Here is a 24,619-nt window from a genome sequence, read left to right on the forward strand (position 1 = left end):
TGGGCATTTTTCTCTGCGCCTTTCCTTTATCCCTCTCGCCCCTCCACTGGGGGGCCCACCAACGACGCCTACTTCGGAGCCAGTAGATAGATAGGTTGGAGCAACAGGCCGACACACGGCTTGGCACGGCGCTTCGGGGCGAGATCCGACACCGCGCATCATCAAGAGCTTTTTCCCGATTGGTGATTCGCTGGGTGCGTAGTTGCCAGAGCTGCACATCATTAACGCGTCGCAGGTTGCCAGCTCTTCGTCTCGCTCAGTAGAATCAACGTAACGCGACGTGCGACGTGCGACGTGCGGCGGTGTCCGGCGAAGTTGAAGCAACAGTCTTCATCGGTCATCGCTCAGGGAGGACCGGACGGCGGGATTGAGTCGGTAGCACTACTCGAGAAGAAGATAGCGACTATCTCTCCTTTCTTCCTGTCGTCGCATCGCAGCACTCCGGATCGACCGTGTTGCGTCTTCGTGCGAGCACGACTTCCTCGCATACGAAGTGCTTTAATGTCCGACCCTCGCCATCCGGTCGTCTCGCGGAACCAGGGACAATCACGATCGTGATTGTATCCGCGCGATGTCGCGAATTCTATCGTATTATCATTTCGCCTGCTTATCTTGCCGTCATCGTTTTCGTCGCTGATGTCGTCGTCATTGTTATCGCCGTAGTGACATATTCGAAGAAAACGAAGGCGACGCGTGAGTGATTTTTTTTTTTTCTGCCTTTTTCTCGAATGTGCGCCCCACGACGTTTCAAAGAGGCTTCCCGGACGTCTACGTCTTGGCGAATATATATTATCATCGACGTGCATTATCATCCAAGTGCTAGCGAGCGTCGTTGGTGAATGCAAGACGGAATCAGACGGAATCTTTGGAGACTCGAGAGAGCACTCTTTCCCCTCCTCTCCATCTCTCTTTCTCTTTTTTCTCAGGTCGTGTTTCCTGTGCTCTCGCGCTCGTCACGAGTCTACGCAGGTAGGGCGAGCCGATACGTCGGAGAGGTGGGAGAGTCGACGAAGAGAGCAAGTCCCGCAGTCTCAATCGGTGTAGGCCACCCGTAACACACGGAGATCGGGAAGCGTGATTGAGCGGCTAGAGAAGAGGTAGCCAGCGGGGAGGAGGGCGGTCGAGGGATTATCCCCATTGGTATCGTGGGGAACGCTGCTGGATACCAGCAGCGGTGACGGCGACAACGGCGTTATCCCGATTGTTTTATTCCTTCGCGGCGAGACGTACAGGTGGAAGCGAGACCAAGCTATCGGCGTCGTCCCGTGGGAACGAGAGGATTATAGGAGAGAAAGGGAAGGTGAGAGAAAACGAGAACGAGAGAGGTCTGCTACGTCGTACGGATACGCGGATACGCAATATAGGTACGCGCCGTGAAAGAGGCAACCGCGGTCGGGAGTGAAGTCGGAGCGTTGGAAGCGGAGAACGGACAGAGCGCGGAAAGAGCAACGAGAACGCAACGATACGAGGACGAGGTAGGAGGGACAAGGACGCGGGTCACTATAAACCAGAGGAAGAGAACGCGCGCGCGTGCGAACGTGCGATCTGATCCAAAATGGCGCTCAACCAAGACGTGGACCAGTTGTCCAAGAGTAATCTCGTCGTCAGGGTCGACCAGAATTCCGAGTCCGATCTACAGGCGCTATTCGACACCGTCCTCAAACCCGACTCCAAGCGGCCGCTACAGGTGCCGCTGCGCATGCGCAATCTGCCGGATTCCTTCTTCAATCCGCCGTCCACCGGCAGCAAGAGTCCCTCCATCTCGCACTCGCGAGAGAACTCTGCGGATTCCGCGTTCGGCACCGCCGTCACCGCGACACCGAGCGCCGGCGGTGGTGGCGCGCCTAATGTAAGTCCCAACGGAAGCGGAAGTGGCAGCGGTACCGCCGCAGGTGCCGGCGGTGGCGCGGGCGGTAGCGGAGGCGCCGGTAGTACCGGAGGCGCAAATAACGCTGCAGGTGCGGTCGCAGCCGCGGCCGCTGTGGCCGCGGCCGCGGCCGCCGCGGGTCTCACCGTTGCCCATCCCCGCGCTCACAGCAGCCCGGCCTCCCTGCAACAGACGTACGCCTCGGCGCAACAGGCGCCTCAACACGCGCCGCAGCCGCACGCGCGTCACCATCATCATCAGAAGCAGCGCAGCTACGACGTCATCAGCACGGTCGACGACCTGGGCCCGTTGCCGCACGGATGGGAGCAAGCTCGCACCTCCGAGGGCCAGATTTACTTCCTCAAGTGAGTAACTCCATGCTGCATTTTTGCGTTTCACGCCATTCGGAAGGGGAAGAACTCTACGATTATTATATTTTTGCTTTTTTTTTTTCTATCCTTCATCTCCCATCGAGCACGTATTTTATGAATCAGTAGGTACCTTTAAATGCATACTTTTCTTTTATTCTGTTTTTTTCCTTCGGTAACGTATACTAGCTACATTTCTGTTTTCCTCACTGCGGTCATATTTAATGATAATGCCGTGATATTAGAAATGAGAAATCATGTGTATTTTTTTCTCCCATCGAAATAAATTAATTTGTATTATATGTATGTTATTAGCATTTGATAACATAGATTGAGGAGATGTATTTTTCTTTTTAAAATATGTACATTAAAACATCAAGTTTAGATTATAAGATTAATATCAGTATAAATCAAATATATTTTATATAAAATCTGCTTTAAATGTAGAATGCATACATATTGAATTATATATATATATATATTTCCTAACGTGGAATAATAAAAAGGGAAGTTTTTGACATATTTTATCCATCTATGTTATTGAATGGTAGCATACAAAAAACTAATTTATTTCGCAAGAGATAATTTATACGATTTCTAATTTCTAGTATCATAATTCCATATGACTGCAGGACTCTTAAGGGCAGAAAGCATATATATATATGCTTTAATAGTATAAAGTAATAATAAAAATATGTCCAGAATTGTATATAACGTCTTCTTTTTAACTATACAAAAACTGGTTTTCATAAACAAACGTGTATATTGAATAGACGTGAACTTTTCTTTTTTAATATAACTATTCATTTTATAATATAATAGAGAACAAGATTTTTTATTATATGCATGAAAATTATTATTCACATTGAGGTATAGCTATAGTTTTATCGATACGTAAAAATCTGAATTTTTAAAGCTATATCTAAAAAAAATTCTTTAGTGTAATCATTTACTCGAACCTTTCAGATTTATCTGCTCGAAGGAAATAATCTTAAAATATAAACGTGAAATACGAAATGTTTCTGTGTATGTACGATCAGAACAGTTTTGTTTTTTTAAAACTGAACACAAATTTCACGCTATACGCGTCGCTATGGTTCATTAAAAAACAGTAGTTTTGCGACTCATTGCCGTCGGTAATTTTCACCGCATAGAAGTCCCGCATACCTCAAGGCCGTCTTTATCGCGGCGACTTACTCATCTTCTTTCTGTTCCTCTTTGCTCGTTGCCCCTCCGTGCCCCCATCACTTCTCATCATGGGCGACGAGGGAAGAAAGATGCGTTCTCTCGATTCATCGTTAAGCTTCTCTTCGTTGTTGCTCTTCGTAGCATCTCTTGCCCTTAGAACTGAATACGCGCATCATAATGCTCGACAGTGAACACAATCGATGCGAATGTACTAATTAACATATTCGAGCATATGGAAAACATCATTATTAATTCAAGAATTTTTAGATTTTTAGATTTAGAGAAAATATTTAGTATATATATATATTTTTTTTTGTATGTTTTATGTCGAACAGACGAAAGTTTCTTTCGAATCAAATCTGTAGGAAAAGTAATTTCTGGAAAAATGTATAATTTATAATAAAAAATAGCACGTTTTCTGAACACTTTGACGATTTTACTTTAGTGAAAATATCGTTGAAAATAATTATTTATCGCAAGCATTCAGTTTTCAACATTGCAAATCTTTTTTATTAACTTCAAAGTTTCTAAAAATTAAAACTCTCTAATATAGATTTTATCTAAAATAAATTTTATATACGTTTGCTGTTAAGTCACAAATATAGGTCTAGACATTTCATTTATCTCTCGAAAATTATCGAGATATATATATTTTTGAAAGAATAAACAAGTTCATAAAGTTGGAAAATAAGATTGTAGATTGAAGTAGTCTATGTATGCTGTATATTTCGTAACACGATTATCGTTACAGTAGTGACAATCACGATTTCGAAGCGTTGTTACACGGAACCTGACGAGGAGACCTTTAGATTCGTCCCTGGAATATACTTTCTCACATCTTTCCGATGCTTTTGAAAGAGATGCGTCGGCCTCCCACCATGCATCTTACCAGCTTCCCAACCTGCTCTACCTGCGTCACCGTGACTACCGGGATTATCACATGTCACCTGTCGTGAGACATTCACTCGTTTCGAACTTGCCAATATATCACAATCAGACTAATTTTCTTAAATATTTCCTAAAAATTGTCTTTCACAGACGCTATATAAAATTGACGATCTTAGAACATCTTAGCATATATCTTTTATTATATACATCTCCTCTGAATACAGAAAATCTATATTAAAATATATTGTTAAATTATAGAGATTTGCACAAACCGCATTTGAGAACTATATTATTTCTTTTAATATATTATGAACAAATTATATATTTTATTTTTAAAAAATATTAGAAAAATTGTATTTAAAAAAATAGACGAAATAGAGGACTAAAACAATTGCAGTTTTTTTATCATATTCATAAATTTTTCAACTTTCAGTGTTTGATATTATATTAAAATTAATTGTAAAATTATTTTTTCAATTTCTTCAAGTTTAAAGAGAATTAATGGAAAATAAAAAAATGTAAATCTTTTTTATCATATACATTTTTTTTCAAAGAGAAAGATCTATTTTAACTTTAGTATTATTATAGAATCTTTGTCGTTATTGCTAAATTTGTAAAACATTTTACATTTTGCTATATAAGTTTCTCTTGGGGGGTCTCGTTGGTGGAACGGAAATAATTTATGACTTTATTTGTAAAAGCACACATTTTCATTAGTTACATTTTACTAGTTTTGTTTCTTTATTTCTTTCGAATTATCTTTTTAAGCTAAATTTTTCTCAAAGTGTTTTTTTATCTAAGAATTTTCTAAGAAAGCACGACTTATTGTTCTCTTGTATTCTCATGCAAATATATATATATATATATATGTCCTTGAGGTCGAAGAAAGACCCTTCTTCGTCTAACCTTTTCATTCAACATTTTATTACCTGAGCATTCTATTTCATAAGTACAAATCCATCGTGCTCCTACCTGAAAATCACGGGAACGCAGCAGATTTAGTTTTTAAGAACATGTTCACGTAAATTTCTTTAAAAAATATACCATTTTTGTTTGAAAAAAAAGAAAAAAGGAGAAAGAAAATGCAAAATTGTGTTTATTATTTATGTACAATAATTTTGAACCTTTGACCTCTTTCCATTTTTGTTTGTGCTTTTCTCATTGTAATATCATTTGATTGTCATGTTTGTATAAATTCTATATAGATAATACATAACAATAACATAGATAATCTCTTAAAATTATTGAAACCGTAATGTAAATAATTTTGTTGAGTCTAGGATCAGATATTTCGAAACTTTGTGTGTTTTTCGATAGATAAGTGACGCCACGTAGCTAGTAGTATAGCTGAGATAGACGAGATGTCTATCTTACAAATAGATATCGCCCTGAACATCGTAAAACCCATTAACAATAGGCAAGATATCCTTGAGACCTGAGGCAATTTAAGTGATAATGGGTTAATTACACTTTAATCACGTGCTCCGTTTCTACGATCGAAATTTACTTCATGATATAATATCGCGTGTAAGGTTAACGGGAAATAGTGATTCGAACAGATAAAATAAAGCATTTTTACGAAGGCAGATATCATTCTAAATATGGTTATTAATGGTGTGCTTTAGTACACAGCAAGATTATTTTCTTTAACACATTTTAGGAACCATCTTTAACGATTTTCGATAGGAAATATACAAAATTAAACTTAAAATTTTTAAAACTATTAGTTTTTCGTTTATGTAGTGTGAAAATATTTCAGAAAATTATTTTAATAAATACCCACATTTCTAAAGGATCGTTACAAACAAATCATTTGCATAGAGGGAATGGAAAGGCTCTTCGATGTGCATCGCGTCGGAATTTTCTACCGCATATTACGCCACCAAATTTTCTTGCGCTACATTAATTTATGCGTGAATCGAAAGCGTCGTTCTCACTCTGTCTCGCGTTTATTCGCAAACACGAAGATGTACGAAGGAAAAGAAGTGGCCCCTCTTTTTAGCCGATAATTTAATATTTATCCTGTTATCGATATATTTATTGTGTATCTATTCTCTCTTTTATCAAGCTTAATTAAGGATCTTTTTATCATGAGCCGTACGAATGAATCTCTCGATCTCGGCGATAAATTATCGTCATCGGCTTTCGAGAATTAACTCATTTGTATTTCTTTAAAATGCGCCGATATACCCGTATATCGCATCGTATCGATTCATATCATAATTAATGAATTTTTGATATTATATTTCGACATATCTACGTAACGTTTTTTTACGCATCACACGATTTTTTCCGCAGCCAAGAGGTACTTGACCTTATTGTTAGAGTTTGCGAAAAGATGCAAGAATTTTGCCGCTGAAAGGTCGCGTATAGACATATCTCGCGTTCTTTTTTTCATCAAAGTTCAATTTTCAAACACGCTCCATTTTCTACAGAACGTCGGCGAATTTTGCGGAAGCAGAGTCCAGAGCTCATTTTTTTTTTCGATAGGCGTAATACGAGGCGCAGCGAGCGTGAGCTTGTTGGTAAAGTGCGCTGCAAAGTGCAACGAAGCGAGTTGCACGCTCACTGAATTACGCGGTAATGATCACCGCGGGAAAAGACCATCCCTTTTCTTTCCTTTTAACAGTGTAATAATGACGATATTTGTTATTTGTAATAACAATAGATATTATTTAGATGTTACATACTTCGGAGAACCTTCGTTGCAATATAAATGCAATAAAATAAAAGTTTCAACATCTTATTGGCAATTGTAACAAATATTCTCCGCGACGCTTATTTTGAATAATAGGATTTCTTTTTAAATAGAGAAAAGTCGATATATAATAATAACAATAGTAATAATAATAATAATAATAATATTAGATAAAATATTAGGATGAAGATTTTTATAATAATGATATAAAGAGAGTATATAACTGTTATTTTACTACTATATTAATAATATTATTGTTACGACCATTGTTTATATTACTAATAAATAGATCATACTCATGATTGCAATCTTATTTAATTGCTAAAAAATATTTCTCTTATTGTATTTATTTCTTTGTATATCAGTATTATTAATTCAGCTGGTACCTATATTTTACTTTATTTAAATTCTATTGTGTTAGTAACTTTTGTCTGCTATATATAGCTATGTCTTTTTATTGTCTACTATATTCTTTGTATTTTCTCAAATAATGATTGTTTTACTACTTTTCGATACATTTCTTGAATACCTCGGCTACTGTTTATGATGTTTATGTGCGCTTTTCACTTTTATGACACTGTTACATGTATATTTTACTCTAGGTTTGGAAGTTAATCGTTTCTCATTAGTGTCGAGTGGGACGATAAATTGTTCTCTGAAAAGAAAAAATGATGACTTCACTATAGAACTTTATAAATTTAAAAAGAACCGGACAGCTCAACTACTGCAAAAGTTAATAAATATAATACATTTCGAGAGTCATGAATTTGACATTGGACAAAGCACTTTTAGTTTTAATATAAAATATAAATATTTTAAAAAGTTAAAAGTGCGCGATGTCAGATTTATGAATTTCGAAATATATTAAATTTATTAATTTTTGATGTAACTGATTTGTCCAATTCCTTCTTAAAAATCACATGCGCATTAATATATTATTGCAACAAATGCACCTATTTTTAGCTTTTTAATATTGCATTCTAAAAGAAATCTATAAATATATTTTTAGTATTTCAATCTTTTTAAAAAAGATCTTACTGATCTTTGAAAAATACAATCTGTCATTTTCGAGATGTCCTCCTTTTTCTCCGCAAAGCTTGCTTATCTTTTTCTTTATAAAAGATACAGCATACATATCATACAATAATATATTTTATATGAATGTACTCTTTCTCTGTCTCTCTCATTTATTCATTTATTCAATCGTTCTTCTTCCTTTTTCCTCTTTTCAAATACGCGTTTGTCCAGTTACCATTCCGAGGCGTTTGGATTCTGTCCAGCATTGGGACTTATTAGAATCTAATTTGCATAATTGAAACGTGATTTCAGGCACGAATAAATTGACCGTTTACTAACCTGAGAATGACTTTGGATCACACTTCCGTATCTCGCGTATTAATATCGCACTCTATTTTTATTAGAAAAAATACTGCATTCTATACGATTTTATGATCTACTTGCGAATATTATAAAATAAAATCTGCATTAAAATCGTGAAAATAGCATTCTATTCTCTTGCATTTGTTTTTATCATAAATTTAAAGACTTAAAAACTGATTCATACAATAAATATATTCATATATTAATAGAAATGTATCTAAGGTCTACATTCTGCGTATTTTTAATCTTCTGTTCATAAAGTCATGAATAAGAAAAAGTGTCCGATCACGTGTTATCGATTATTATCGAGTGTTTAACGTGAAAGAACTGGTCGACTCGTCTTGTCTTATAAAAACTCAATGTTTTATTTCAGTTATCATTTTAGTTCCAAACATGCGAAGAAAACATGATTCTTTTCTGTCACGCGCCCTATCCGGACAAATAATTCCAGTTCAGACCAGCTTTTATGTATATATTTCTTGTTCCTGCATTCTCAGATGCTGTCGCGACAAACATTCGCATAAAGCTGGCACCTATTTTTAATAAAGTTTTTAATACAAAAAATTAATATTTTCTTTCGTGTAGAAACAATAACTTTGTAATCGAAGCTAGAAAAAAATGTGACATTTGAAAAATTAACTATCATCAGTCATTAAGATAAAAAATATCGCTAATATACATTGATTCAGAATCATTTGTGATTGTTTAATCATTTTCCGTTCATTTGTAGTTGTATCATTTAAACGTTACGCTATATTTATAAAAAATGCAACTTTGTCAATTCCAAAAATATCACAAATTTGCTTATGCTACGTTTTTCAGAATCGTTTGTAATTGTATTCCTAGTGATTTTTCTGCTGATTTTAATTCAAATTCATATAAATTTGCTAAATATATTGCGAAAACCGCAATACATATTATTTTAATGTATTTGTTGCACATGTTGCATGTTTCGAAAAGGTAAATTCTAAAATATGAGATATATAATACTAAAAGAAGGAAAATAAATTAAGCAGATAAAAATTTATTTGATATCGAATAAATCAAATTTTAAATTTTAAAGCATCTACACACACACACACACACACACACACACACACAACGAAAAAGAAATAATAATACAGCTGTATATGCTTTATATGAATCATACATTTTTTAAATAAAATAATCGCTTAAATGTATAATCATTATTATATCTAATCTTAGGATTAGAAAAGAAAGCAGAGATAATCGAAAGTCACTTTAGAAGAAAAACAATTACTAAAAAACCAGACTTTCTTTTTAAAATATGATTTTTTAAAGATTGGGGAATATTTGAATGTGTAACTATGAAATGATTTTAATGCAAAACTTTTATTCAAATATTTTTTATAATTATAGATATTCGAACGGAATAAAATTTAATTTTTTAAGAATAAGAACTTTCAAGCTTCTAATCCTATTTTATAGTGTAAAAACAAAAAATACGTCTCTTTTATAATAATTATATGATATATTAAAAAATCATAAATAAAGGAGATCGAGCTTGGGACGTTTCTTTCTCAATCGTTTTATTGGATACAGGTGAGACAATGGCTTTCGGTTAGCACTTGAGCGCGTTCTTATCGCTCTGCTCGTCTTTCGCCAGACAAGAGACGCAAGCATTCCTTCAAGGTTTCCGACGTTTGCGTCGATTCACGTAGCACTTATGGTCGAGTCACGTCTTATCGGAATAGAACATGCGATACTTCTTGTCTCGGTTGTCGATTGTCCCGAAGAGCTCGGAAAATAACGAACACGTAAATATATATATAGGAAAACTCATGAAATTTAAACGTTAAATTCAACGGGATCAAATCTTGCATAAAAAGAATCAGCTGATGTGTTATTTAAATGGGAGCTAATTAAACGATATTAATTTTTTAACAAATTATTGTGATTATTTTTTTAAACCTAATATCACATTTAATCTTTATTGATAGTTTGAGCATGCGCAAGAAAATTTGCCGCAACAATTTATAATCTCCCGAAATAAATGACACATCTTTATGTGCATAAATCAATTTCGAGGGCGCGTAGCTCGATTACCGGATATTTTCAAATCAAAGTCGGGTGAAAGTTGTACGCGACATCGGTATTCTAGTTGCTTTTCAAGGTCGGATCGATTAGCGTGAATATATTTAATTAATTTTCCTGCATTTGCAAGCTTTTGCTCAGAGTAGAGTCGCGATTCGCGAGTAATCGAGCGTTGCATAAAAATGCACAATGCGATATTAGCAACGGCATATATAACGATTGAAATAGGATGTGAGAAAGGAGGAATAGAGATACGGGATGCAAGTTAAAGTACAGTTTTCGCGAGACAGATTTTGGGTGAACAGAACGCGTCTCTCAAATGAGAAAATGTCCAAATGACACGATGGTTTTGGAATGAAATTTACCGTTGGTAGCATCGTTGGCAAAGACGCGACGCTGTTACCTCGTCGTCGCGCTGCACCGAGGCTAAAGACCCCGACACACCTGTACGCGAGAGAGCTTAGACGACAAATGCGAATGCCAGACACGAGGATAGATCGCCAGGAGCGCGGGGCGAACGTATCGAAAGTTCAAGGCAGTGCGACGCACGACTCGTATTATAAAATTTGTTCGCTGTAGGGCAACGAAAATATTCTACCCGACGTTCCTGTGCTTTTGTATCATTTTATTTGGAATATATTAATTCGAGATTCAAACTGAGAGATGTAAAAATTCGCGGGACATAATATTTATATACTGAAAAAAAAATTTAACGTGTAAAGTTACATTTGTTTCAACCAAAATGATTCTATTCATAATAAAATGGTAAAAAAAAAAAACGTTTACTCTTAAAAAGTTGATGTATGAATGTCGTAGATGTATCATAAAATCAAAGATGTTTAACTCTCTCTCTCTCTCTCTCTCTCTCTCTCTCTCTCTCTGTGTGTAACTCAATTTGTTATCATTCTCTCACGAGGATTCTATTAACTAAAAGCATTAGATTCCAACACGTGTTACTCATTTTCGCGAAAGTAAGGCCGCGACATCAGCAATTTCACATACAGATAAACGGGAAGTAGTTATCCGGAGTGTAGGAATCTCTGCTCGATGATGCTGAGAGATGCTTTTAACTTTAAACTTCGTGTACCGTTAGTGCTACCCGAGGTTGCACCATAAATACCGCGTATGACATCTTAATCGCGTCGCATAAGTTATTTCGCTTTAATCCTCTAATCTTGACAACGTATTCTACGAAATGCATTTCATCGGCTCGTAATTTAGGGTTAAAATATGTATTTAAGTGTATAAGATTTTGCGTGTATATTATGATATTTCTACGTCTTCTCTGATTTATTTTCATAATTTCAAAATAAAAGTCAGGCCAAAATTGATCGAACAGTTTCCTAGATAAAAATGCAGAGCACATTCTGTATGTTATCATAATTAACGCTGTGGAAAATCACTTGCGAATTGACATTTTACGAGAAATAGTGCACGTGATTTCGCTAATGTACATGATTTTGCTGGTATGCAAACATTGTAGCGAATTTGCGAGTCATTAGATGGTAAATATACAATCATTATACAGTATGAGATATGTAAATTGTGCATTTGTGCAAAATCATTACAAAATCAGAGAAACTTGTGGTTCTCAAGTTCTCGAGCGGCCAAGGGTCAACCTCGACTCTAATACTAACGTGTTTTTAAATTTTCTTTGGAGTTGTATTTCGAGCATTATTATAAATCACTGTCAAACGTTATTTCCATGTATTGGATAGATATTAGATGAAGTGCGAAATAAATTTTCATAATCTTGTACAAAATTTGTTTACGTCAGTTGTGAGTTTATCTCTTTAAAATGACATAAATTAAATCCCGAAATCTTCTTAACGATTTTATACGCATGTATATAAATTAGACATGTGTATAAATCAGTACGATATACCTATTTCGACAAGACTTATCTTACGTTGCTGTCAAAATAAACGCTCGATTAATTTCTTATCGTTACACGGATTAATTTGTCCGATGCTAATTAATGTCGATATAATTCGATATAAACAATCTGTATCACGATGTACCATTTCTTTTCTTTTAACTCTGCCAGTATAATTTTCTATCATTTTTTACTTGTGTATATGTGTGTATTTAATTCATTTTCTCTTAGGGTTGTGTAAACGAGAGCCTAAATATAAAACATTCGACAACGATAAAACTAAAAGAGTCGCAAAGATAATTTTCGCATTGATGTTGAAACTTTAATCTTTTCGAAAATAATTACCATAATAACAGCGAAAAATTTCCAGATTTGTATTATTTAGATTCTTAGATTTTCAATTCTTTGTATTAAAAGTTCTCATATTTTAAAATCAACGAGTAAATTCTAGGTAATTTAGGCCGGTTTCTTCAACGTCTGGTTAGCACTTTAACAATTTTCAAAACTTATCAAAAAGAGACAAAGAGATAGTTTAAGCCGAGATTAAAGTTGATTGACGTTGAGAAAGTGGTTCTTAGGGACGATTTTTTCAATGTCAATTAATTTTAATCTCGGTTTAAACTACATCTAATAATAAGTCTTCTTCATATAAGTTCTGATAAAAAGATGACGATATAGTATAAACCGAGATTAAAGTTAATCGACGGAAAAACCGACCCTTACTATGACACTAAATCTTTCGGAATCATCTTCTAAAAGAAAAAGAAATCTGTCTACCTGAGCCTGTCAATTATACCCAAAAATCATGTCGTTTTAGCGATTACAATCGTATCGTTAGACTCTCAAATTCTTAGATCTCTAATCCAGAAAGCTGGCGAACACACGTCTCTCGCGAGAGACAGGCGAGAACGAGGTGCGCCCTTAAGAGAGTGCGAAGGCCGGGGGCTCGAGGGAGGCCCGCGAGGAAGGAGGCTGCGGACGAGCCGACGAAGGAGAGCAGAGTGCAGCGGAGGAGAGAGTCGGTACGAGAGTGTCTATTTACGAGTTGTCCGGCGCCGTGATGTCCGGAGTAAAAATACACCGTAGAGCCTGCGCGTGCGCGCGCGCGCACACGCGCACACGCGCCACACACGGGACCCTCTTATAATTCTCCGACGCGCGTTCTCTTGGTCCCTGCCTGCTTCCCCCGTCGCCACCCTCGTGCTCTCTCTCTCTTTCTCTCTCTCTCTCTCTCTCCCCCTTCCCCCCTCTTTATCTTGCCCTCCCGGTGCTTTCCGGGGCCCACAGCAGCTGCGGGGGGCGACGTAACGCGGCGCCGTTCTCCTCCTCTTACTGGACCGTGGCCAACCGGGAGCGGCGGAAAGCGCGAGAGCTACAAGCTTTCAGACGCGTTTAGGGTGAAAAACACAATCGCCTCGCCATTGTATAGGGTGTTCGCTGCTCGCCATAAGATGTTCCATGACTCTGAAACTGTGATCAGAAATATATATATATATATATATATATACACAAGTCCATTTATAATGAACAGCGCACGCATACAATTATAAATATAGACAAGTCAGATTCGCAAAACTGCGCATACTGCTTACGAGACATCGTTTTGCATTAAAAAGACAAGAAGGAAAGAGTCTATTGACAGCATTTTTTACAATAAATGCAGTAGGATTTTTTTTTCGAAAACTGCAAAATTTCCGTGTTTGTTTTTCTAAAATTTCTATTAAAAAATAGGCAGATAAATGTGCGAAAAATGTATGAGCGTCATAATCGATCAAAACAAAATGTATAAAAAGAACTTTAATATTTTGATTAGAGGAAAAAATTAATAATTAATAATAATTTCAAATTATATGAATTTTTTCTCGAAAAGTAACGATATGCTGTATCGTTCGAATAGTCCCAAGATGATTAACAAATCAAGCCGACCGAGCGCAATCGGATTGACGTGGTGTTTACAAACGCGTGCCTATTGCAAGGCAGGTACGCGTTCGTCACGCAGGTACCGTCTGTATAGTTTGGTGTATGGGTGCAGAAATATAATCGCGTAATGACGTCATGCGCGCGTGCTGTGCAAAACAGACTTCCTTTCGTTCTTTTGCTCTCCTCCGAACTGTAGCGATGAATTCATCGTTGCAACGAACATCATACTTTATGTCATTCATGTTTCTAAGCCATAAAGGCATAGAATAAGAAACTTGTTATATTTACTATACTACTGTATATTATTACATATATATATTTTTTTCTTTTTTAATGTCGCTTAAAAATTAAAATACGCAGACTTAATAAATGTATACGAAGGTATATACCAAGATAAATATTCGGATAGAAATTTATTTGACTCTTTCTCTCTTTTTCTCTCTTACACACATACAGAAAAATATTTTATTATTTTATTTCAATAAAAATTTATTGAATGTATAAATTATGTCACTTGAAAATTAAAATTTGCAGGTTTAAGCATCACTAACTTGTTTCATTTAAATAGAGTGACCATATACTTGAGCTTACAAATTTTAATTTTTAAGCATATAATTTATATTCTTCTGAAAAAATTTTATTTAAATATGCTAAATAATAGAATATTTTTTTCTGTATTTGTATAAAAGAGAGAGAGAGAGAGAGAGAGAGAGAGAGAAAGAGTAAGCTTACGAAATAAGTTTTTTGAATATATTTATTTTAGTGTAATACACACACACACACACACACACACACACACACACACACACACACACACACACACACACACACACACACACTTATATATCCTTGAAAAGTTTTTTAACAATTATCCGTTATTCCTGAGTAAGACTATTTATCACTTGCCACGTGTAAATTTACCGAATTCTGATAAAGCACGTATTAAGAAAAATTCCTTATTTCGAACTAATCCAAGACGTATTTGACGTTCATGGAAATTATCGGTTCCACATGCTTAATAAAAGATGGCAAGATTAAAAGATCGCCTTTATTTTGGGCGTCAAAACCTACGCTCTAACCCACGTCGCCTCGTTGCTTCGCCTCGGTCTTTTGAATGGAAGTATTTTTAGCACGCGCCTACTATATGTGGATAACTGTACGAGCCGCGTCGCGTATTCAGTTTCCACGGATCGAGCACCTGAAGCCAACATTAAAGTGTTCGATATAACATACGTCGAAGCTAAATTTCGCACACGCATTCGCATTATTTACGTTTCTGATAAAGGCACATAGTGTATTGTATAAACATATTTTTACCTGCACCGATTACTTACCCGCTCCCTTTTCCTTCCCAAATATTTATCCACAGCCATAACTCTAAAACAATCGAAACAATTTTGCAAATCAACGAAAACTAATTTTATTAAATTCGACAAAATTGATATATTAAATTGTCATACATTGCAATAAGATGGAGTATTTTGTCGAGTACGGATTCGCAATGTGATGTATTTTCGTATGTTTGTTTAGCAAAGCTAGAGCGAATTTGAAATGTATTAATTTTCTGTTTATTGCAAAAAAACAGAAAAGAAATTTTAGGTATATTTTTTAAATAAATCATATATTTAATATAGCGAATTATTTTATATAAAAATGATAAAAATTAAAAATTTTTTATAAAAAATTAGAGAAATTATCTGGACTGGTATTTCTAATATTTTTGAATGACAGAGATTAGTCTGACAAGTTGTTTAATTTTTCTTTAATTTGATAGTTAATTAAACTTTATTTTAATGTATTTGTATGTTTTTCATTATTTCGACAGATTAATTAATTGTTCTTTCGTATCATGACGTATTCAGTCGAAAGTTTCGTGTTTGTTTATGTTGCTATAACGCCTTGGTATAACGCATTTTATTGTATTTGGTGAAATGTATAATCGCGAATATTATATTTTCTTTTGAAACTTTTAAATTCTTGCTGCTTCGCGAAGTTTGTGCATAAAGATCTGTATATATTTTTAATCTCTTCTGAAAATCTTTTTCAAAACTTCTTTTAAGCACAATATATTTTTTTATCTTCAAAAGATAGCTATCTTTCATTTTTGTTTCATTTCGCAATTTTAACTAGTAATTACTAATTTTTTTCTCTCTCCCATTCTTCTGCAGACAATTTATAATTATTTACCTCGTGTCTAATGTGGCTAACAGGATTAATCTTTTTTTACAGTCACCTGACGCGCAGTACGACATGGGAGGATCCACGAAAAACGGCCGCAGCCGCGAATGTAGCAGCAGTAGCCGCTGCAGTCGAAAGCAGCAAATCCAACCCCAACTCGCTTGGTCCATTACCCGATGGATGGGAGCAGGCCCGCACAGCCGAAGGCGAAATCTATTTTATCAATCATCAGACCCGCACCACTTCGTGGTTCGATCCGCGAATCCGTAAGTTTTAACAAATTCCTGTCTTCTTTAAATGTGCGGAATAAAAGCAGCGTAGAATGAAATTTCGAATCCATCCAAAAGAATCAAGAAAAAAAACACTCATCTTTCTATTATCAAATTAAAGGATAGTTGGCTCAGTTTGAACAATTTATATTATTTATTTCACTCGCGTCTTTCCTTACTTTCTATAATGCAAAGTATTGTCAGTTGTCTGTAAATAATTTTCACTTTTCAAAGGATCTCTCTACGTATTCTTATAAGATATCATTTGTTGCTTCAGCGACACATCTTCAGAGAACTCCAACATCCGGCACAATGCTACCACAGACCTGGCTACAACCCACCGGTGTCATTCAAAGTAGCCAGAGCTTGCAGGCCTGCCAGCAGAAACTTCGCCTTCAATCGCTGCAAATGGAACGCGAACGCCTCAAGCAACGGCAACAAGAGATCATGCGTAGTCAGGTAAGGACTTGAAGATCGCTAGGATCGTAATATCGTGTAACAGCTCGCATTGCAACTATCTTTTTGATAAGTCACGCATGTGTCTTGTTCACTGTTGTACAGCAAGAGCTGATGCTGCGGCAAAGCACCACAGATGCTGCCATGGATCCGTTCCTATCGGGGATTAACGAGCAACATGCGCGTCAGGAGAGTGCTGATAGCGGCCTAGGACTTGGCTCCGCCTATTCTCTTCCCCATACTCCGGAAGATTTCCTCGCCAATATGGATGACAACATGGATGGCACAAGCGGTAAGAGCAGTTTGCGAGAGTGTTTCAGAATGTGAAACTTTTCCCGCAACGTATCCCGCTATCATCGCACCTATCACCGCATTTTTCAGAGATTGTGCTAAACAGAATGTTGTCCGTTTTGTTTTGTTGCCAAAGAGTTTTCAATTCTCGATTTATGAATAATTATTTTGCGCGATTGTTCCGATTGCAGAAAGGCACTGTGCGTTGATTGATCTTACGAAACGATTATACCGAAGCCATAAATACATAAGTACGTATTTGCAACAGTATAAAATTGTGTTTAATTATACTTAGGACTTGACGATTTTTTCAGACGGGGGTGCGCCGATGGAGACGCCGGATCTGTCAACTTTGAGTGATAACATCGATGCGACCGATGATCTCTTGCCGTCTCTTCATGTAAGTAACACAGTATTTTGAAATTACAAAAAATCTGCAATATTTTTCGTAGAATTTTAATCATTAATATATTATCAATATATTATTATAAATTATTAATATATTTAGACAATAAATAATTATTGTTTGAAATAAGATGTGATAGTATAATAGAATTCAATATAATTCATTATAAGAGTTGTTGGTTTTTGCCTTTTTCTAATTTTTTTAAAAATAATTTCTTGTGAGTGGCCACATTTATATCAATGTAGTAGCTACTAATAATAAATGTGTATCATAATTTGTAGATAATACTTATTTGTAATAAATGCTTATTTGCATTATTATCGTGATAAACTTTTTGCATAAATTTCTTTAAATAATTTTAGAGTCTAAATATAAATAACTTTATATACTTAAACTGCTTTTATTTCATTTATATACCTGGGTGATTTGTATGATTATAATTATAATATAATTTTCATATTAGTTCTTGTATATAATTATAAATATTATAATTTCCATATTTGTTAGGATGTTGAATTAGCAATAAAGAATGTCTTAATTTAAGGTGCGTATATACAAAATAATTTTTTATGTACGATCATTATTGTTTCAGCTGAGCGAGGATTTCAGCAGTGATATTTTGGACGACGTACAATCACTCATAAATCCTAACACGACCAAAGCAGACAACGTGCTGACGTGGCTGTAGAATTGAGATCGCACGTGCAGCGGATTTACGCGGATTCACACATAAGTAGCCCCGTAAATAGCCTCGTAAATAGCACTGTGCAATATCGATGCCTTCAATCAATAATATCAGAGATTCTCCAGGGAATCTTTACAGTAACACAAAGATTGTTACGGTTTATTCTTATATAAAAAAAATTAAAATTGTTTATATAAGAGAACTAAGCTCATGTCTGCAATAATAGTTTTCAAACTGGTGGCCTTTAATTGCGTGTGATGCTCAACAATCTAGATATGTATATACATACATGCATACATGTATCCATATGTATATTATACACATACATATGTGACACACATATATATTGTGTATATTTATATATATGTGCGTATACACGTGTAAGGATTCCCATTCTCTTCCAGTTTCTCTCTTTCCCTTTTTCTCTCTCACTCGGGTGTAGGGTGCGATAGTGTGTCTGTATGTGTGTGCAAGAGTTCTAAAGAGTTTTGTATATAAGTTTATACTTCCTTATACACTGCCTGAGAAAAAGAAGAAGATAGAGAGAGAAAGAGAAGAAGAGAAAAATGGCGACTGGATTTGTGACAATTTATAATATGAATTATAAATAGAAGAGCTTTCCGGACCGATTATACATATAACAAATTATAAATCCTGCTAATTGCAACATATTATAGCAGAAAAAAATGTAATTTATCGCAAGATAATGAAAAATAATCTATTACAATCAAAATCTTAAAATATATTCGTATCAAACACTTTAAAAAAATTTGTTTGATATTTTTATAATCGGTCAAAAAAGCTTCTCTATTAGCTTTTGCATCTAAACTATTTTACGTGCAAAGCATAAGAAAATACAATTACAAACTAATTTTCTGTAACGCGTGTACACGTTACGGATATAGTCTTATACAACAGAAATTTATATTTCGTATTTACATATTTGTTGAACGATTTCTCATGATATATATCTATAATTGATTGCATTTATAACGGTCTCTTTTTCGAATATCGTTATAATGTATCGTTGAAATTTTATGAACACATCGATGATATTGCGATCGTATTCGCGAGAGAGATCCGCAATCGTAAAAATTGATACGTTATGGTACTAGATTTTCGTGCTAGAATTCACTTCCTTCTAAGTATAATAGGTTAACAACGCGTTAGTAGTCAATTACCGCGTTAAGAACTTGCATTTTTTATATTTTTATTACGTTTGGTTAATCATTAACGTTAAACATTATTGTCATTATTGTCAAGTAATAGATAATTATTGTTAATTAAACATGCGTCGTTACTTTTGACGTTTTTACGAGAAACTTAATACTCTGTTTTCCTTTCTTAGCACATGTGTTAAAAAAGGAAATTACAATTAAAGATTGCGGCTATCACGAATATTGCAATTATTATATTTGTTATATATACATATAATCGCTCTTTTATTTATAATTCATATTATATAAAAATATGATTAATAATTTGAAAATATAAATCATAATTACGTTTGTGATGAAGCTCTTCATATTACTATCTCGAAGATCATCATTTATTTTGAATTCATATTATAAAGCAATAGTAATGTTTATTAGACAAAGCTCGAGAAGTTTTTAATGATATATAGACGTTTGTCAATATTTTGAATATGACATATACAATCGTGTTGTATAATGTTTAATATGCGAAGATCGGAAAAAAATTTCCGTGAGTTGCCAATTTTGGGATACATTACGAATCATGATGAAACGTTTGCGATCCCACTCGTGGTGTATTTTTTTACAAGCGATCATGTGTTTATAAGAGTGCCTTATCTTTATAATTAATTAACATGACACGACCCGCCGGTCGTCGTTTTTCGACAATAACCGTCCATTACAATCGAAACATTACGCGAACATAATTTTATTAATAGGCAACACATTTTTAGAGCCTTGGCTGAATGAGTTTCCGCCGAGAATAAATGCAAAATGGGAGAGAGATAGAATATATATTTTTTTTATATGTAAAGTCTATACTTGTTACGGATTGCAGTTATATTGGTATTTTTCGAGAAATCCTGTTAGATTGTAAACTTCTCTTACATTTTATATACTATTATATACAGTTACATGATAAAGATTGCGAGAATCGAGAAGAGTATACATATATACATATATATATATATATATATATATATATATATATATATATATATATATATACTGATATATTTACAGATTTACATGAATATCTTTTATCTATATAAGAGAACTTTCGCGTTCTATCCTTCTAGCTAAAGGGTAATGGAATGACGAGAGAGAAAAGGCCGCTATAATTGAATTTTTTTTTTTATATTTCATAAATTAACTCGGCCTAGTTATCACTGAAAATCAAAACGATTTCGGTGAAGAGAATAATGCATCTATACATGCAGTTTATCACATGTGGCAGCTTAGAGAGTACGGAAAAACGCGGAGATTTAGGCGACTGTTTTTGTTCTAGGCAATGTCATTGACAGATCAGAGATCTAGACGCGCAAATCGATCGAATATTAATTCAGACAATGATATTTACAGATCAAAGATTTAGACGCGCATATCGATCGAATACAATCATAAAGATAATGTACAAAAAAATTATGAAAAATTATGTAGAAAATAATTATTTCAATCACGAATATGACATTTGTATTAATATTTATATTGCAATCTGTAAGAAAAATGAATATCCATTTGCCGCGAAATAAAACAGTTGCGTGAATTTCTGATTATTTGTATGTTAAGAATATCGACAATATTATTATTGTATAAACTTTTCGTATTATCGGCTCTCCCGCCTTTTCCTGTAATTGAGAAAAGTCTCGGAGAAAAAAAAAGGAAACTTTTATTTCGTAATTCGCACGCTCCTGCGTTGTCTTTTCGTTTCAACTTTGCCGTGCGAATGCCGAATATTTTTGACTTGTTTACTTTTTCTTTTCTTTTAAAATAGTAAAAAAGTGATCATGTTATATACATATATATATAACGTTGACTTGATCTTTGTGTCACTATCCGTATTTTTAGGCTGAAGCTCTGGAAGACAGAACGACATCACACGTTGAACACGGTAGACGTGAAACTTTTTTATTTTATGTAAAATAAAATAAGTATCGATCAGAGTCGATTGGTTGTATTTAAAGTTGTAATTGAAATATTTTTAATGCGTTTTATGCCGTAGCGATACGCGTTTTGAGTTTTATCCAATTTTGAGTTTTCTTTTTATTCGCTTTTTTCTCACTATTTTCAGATTCTCTAATTTTACTCAATTGATTTTATTTTCATTTTATTCGAGTTTACCGTGTTCCATGACAGTTTTTCCGATCGATATTATTATTCGACTCGGACGAGTTTCTTGACGATTGTCAATCCGATCGCCCGTCTTCCAGAAGCATCAGACCAAGTGCGTTTAATGTATTATTTTAATTGCAATATATATAACGATACTACTAGTGTTTATTATACTGTATCTTGCTTTTAGTCTAAACACTGTCTAGATTACGTTTCGGGGAGCATTGCGACACGAAAACTCTTACGTAAGTGCCTTTATCCGAATTTTTATATCGAAACTCCCCGCTTAGGTTGCGCATAACACGCGTCCATAATATCTGAGATTATATACAGAACAGAAAACAATTAGTTGTTTAATATCAGTATTTAAATATGCTCATTGGAAGTAATTTGTGACATAAATTTTTATATCGATAACAAGTGCCTTTACAATAACGATAACAATAAATATATATTATTTACTTACTTAATGATAAGAAATATTATTTACCTTCAAATCTTTTTCCTACGCTTCGTTAAATCAAATTTATGGAGCTGTTTTTTTTAAATAAAATTTTACCAAAATAATTTTAAGAATATGATAATAATATATGTCTATTTGATTATATATTAGTACTTGCGTATACGCAACAAAATTCTTCAATCGCCAATTATTAAATATAACAATACAAAAATTCAATCGCTTCATAATCGGATTTCCTAAAAGTGTAATCTTACGTTCACAAAACTAGTAGAAAATAATAAAACGGAATATCGAAAAATAGCTTACGGAAAAGGGTGAAAAAGATGCGGATTAGTATTCAGCTTCTCTGAATAGAATGAACCTGAGAGAATCCTTTCTTTTCTGTTTTTTTTACGAAGGAAAACTGAGGATCTGGAATCGTTTGTGTCTAAAGTTTTTTAAACATCCTAAAATTCTTTTAAGAATAAGTTGTGGAAAGTGTAACAATAAACATAATTTTCAAAAAAACGGTGGAAGAAATTAATAGGAAAAAAATCTTGTGAAGTTCACCGATAATTTTTTTCGATAAAAAAAATGTGTTTTATAATGGAGAAGTAAATTTTTTCAGCAAACGGACAAGAAAAGGAATAGAAAGTCTTATCCAAAAAAATTCTTGAAAATCAAAAAAGATTTATCTTTTTTATGATTAGACTCTTTCCTCTTCTTTTATTTTTTCATGCAATAAAAATTAACAGTATTTTCTTCATTTTATTTTAGTATATATATATATATATATATATATACTAAAATAAAATAAAGGAAATACTGTTAATTTTTAAATATATACTGATATATTTACAGATTTACATGAATATCTTTTATCTACATAAGAGAACTTTCGCGTTCTATCCTTTTAGCTAAAGGGTAATGGAATGACGAGAGAGAAAAGGCCGCTATAATTGAATTTTTTTTTTATATTTCATAAATTAACTCGGCCTAGTATTCACAAAATTAAATATATTAATAAAATAAATTATATATATATATATATAATTTATATATAATGTAATGGTCATAACTTTTTTTCACAAAATTAAATATATTAATAAAATAAATTATATATATATATATATATATATATATATATATATATATATAAATATATTAATAAAATAAATTATATATATATATATATATATATATATAATTTATTTTATTAATATATTTAATTTTGTGAAAAAAAGTTATGACCATGTACTGTACTGTAAAAACACCCGCGTCGGCTTTTCATTGCCTTTTTATGTTTATTTTATATTATTTATTAATAAAATAAATTTTTTATATAAACAAAATCACACATACAAGAATATGGCTTACGAGGTACTAGCAGGTGCACAAGAAAAAATGATGAATAAGCTGTATAAAAGATAGAATAAATATGTTATACTATTCTCCCTCATCCAGGTAACTGCACTTGTTTCGAGGAAGGGAATTTTTTTCAGTTATAAAGAGTCGATCAGAAAAAAACGGCACTTGACACTCTTCCCCCATGAACAAGGCCGTATCTAATGGGAGCAACGCGAGAAAAAACTCCCCTTCACTCGACAGGTTGATACCTATTGTATTGTAGTAGTAATACGAGCTCGATCATGCGCATAAAAAAATTAAATCCTCCCTTCGTTCAACAGGTTGTACTCGAAAAGGGGTCGGTATTTGAAGAGAAGAGAGTTATCCTTTTGTCATTTTTTAAATCCCATTACGTGTGTAAGGCATTCTAACAACGTTTCACCAACATCTAATTGAGCTTTGTTAACATAATCTACCACTGCACAACAAAATATTATAACATAAAAAATTGCTAAAAATTACAATAAAATATAATAAAAGTCGAAGGCTCCTACTATTGATTTTCAGTTAGTTTGAAATTTTCAATAGAAATTAAATGACAAATTATAATGTATTTGTTAATTATATATATTATTATGTATTTGTTAATATGCATGTAATAACATTGAGATGAAAAATAGTGCGCATCTTAAAATACAAAAATATCTTTCTTTAGCATTTAAAAATAAATCTGTAAGATTTTTTAAAAACGCATTTACATAAATGAGAGAGAGTACGTAAATCGTTTTTATTAAAAAACGAAAATATTAGATTCATATCCAAAAATATAGAAAAATAGATATCATGACAAAAGAACTCTTTCTAAACTTATATTTTTGTTTGCTAAAAAAGAAGTTATCCACAATCACCTCGAATCGTTTCGACATTGCCCATATGGTGGTATCGATGATTCTTCAGCAACACGAGGATGACTTTGTAGATCGATCATTCGTCCCGGGCG

The 24,619-nt window shown here is 34.0% G+C and overlaps 1 protein-coding gene across 3 annotated transcripts; it reads left to right on the top strand.

Annotated features, from left to right (window-relative positions):
• The first annotated feature begins 206 nt into the window (after nucleotides 1–206).
• Nucleotides 207–22,300, top strand: Yki (Transcriptional coactivator yki). 3 transcript variants are annotated; one of them, XM_072909305.1, is made up of 7 exons: nucleotides 207–2,232; nucleotides 16,470–16,684; nucleotides 16,965–17,146; nucleotides 17,249–17,435; nucleotides 17,626–17,685; nucleotides 17,730–17,834; nucleotides 18,433–22,300. In XM_072909305.1, exons 1-6 carry the CDS (start codon nucleotides 1,556–1,558, stop codon nucleotides 17,792–17,794), a joined length of 1,386 nt encoding a protein of 461 aa, XP_072765406.1. In that variant the 5' UTR covers nucleotides 207–1,555; the 3' UTR covers nucleotides 17,795–17,834; nucleotides 18,433–22,300. The 3 variants fall into 3 exon arrangements, with proteins under 3 accessions (XP_072765406.1, XP_072765405.1, XP_072765404.1); XM_072909303.1 differs by having other exon boundaries at nucleotides 208–2,232; nucleotides 17,749–17,834; XM_072909304.1 differs by lacking the exon at nucleotides 17,626–17,685 and having other exon boundaries at nucleotides 17,749–17,834.
• Nucleotides 22,301–24,619: the final 2,319 nt, after the last annotated feature.

The sequence above is a fragment of the Anoplolepis gracilipes genome, chromosome 17, assembly GCF_047496725.1.
Source record: "Anoplolepis gracilipes chromosome 17, ASM4749672v1, whole genome shotgun sequence".
In the NCBI taxonomy this organism is placed as follows: Eukaryota; Metazoa; Arthropoda; class Insecta; order Hymenoptera; family Formicidae; genus Anoplolepis; species Anoplolepis gracilipes.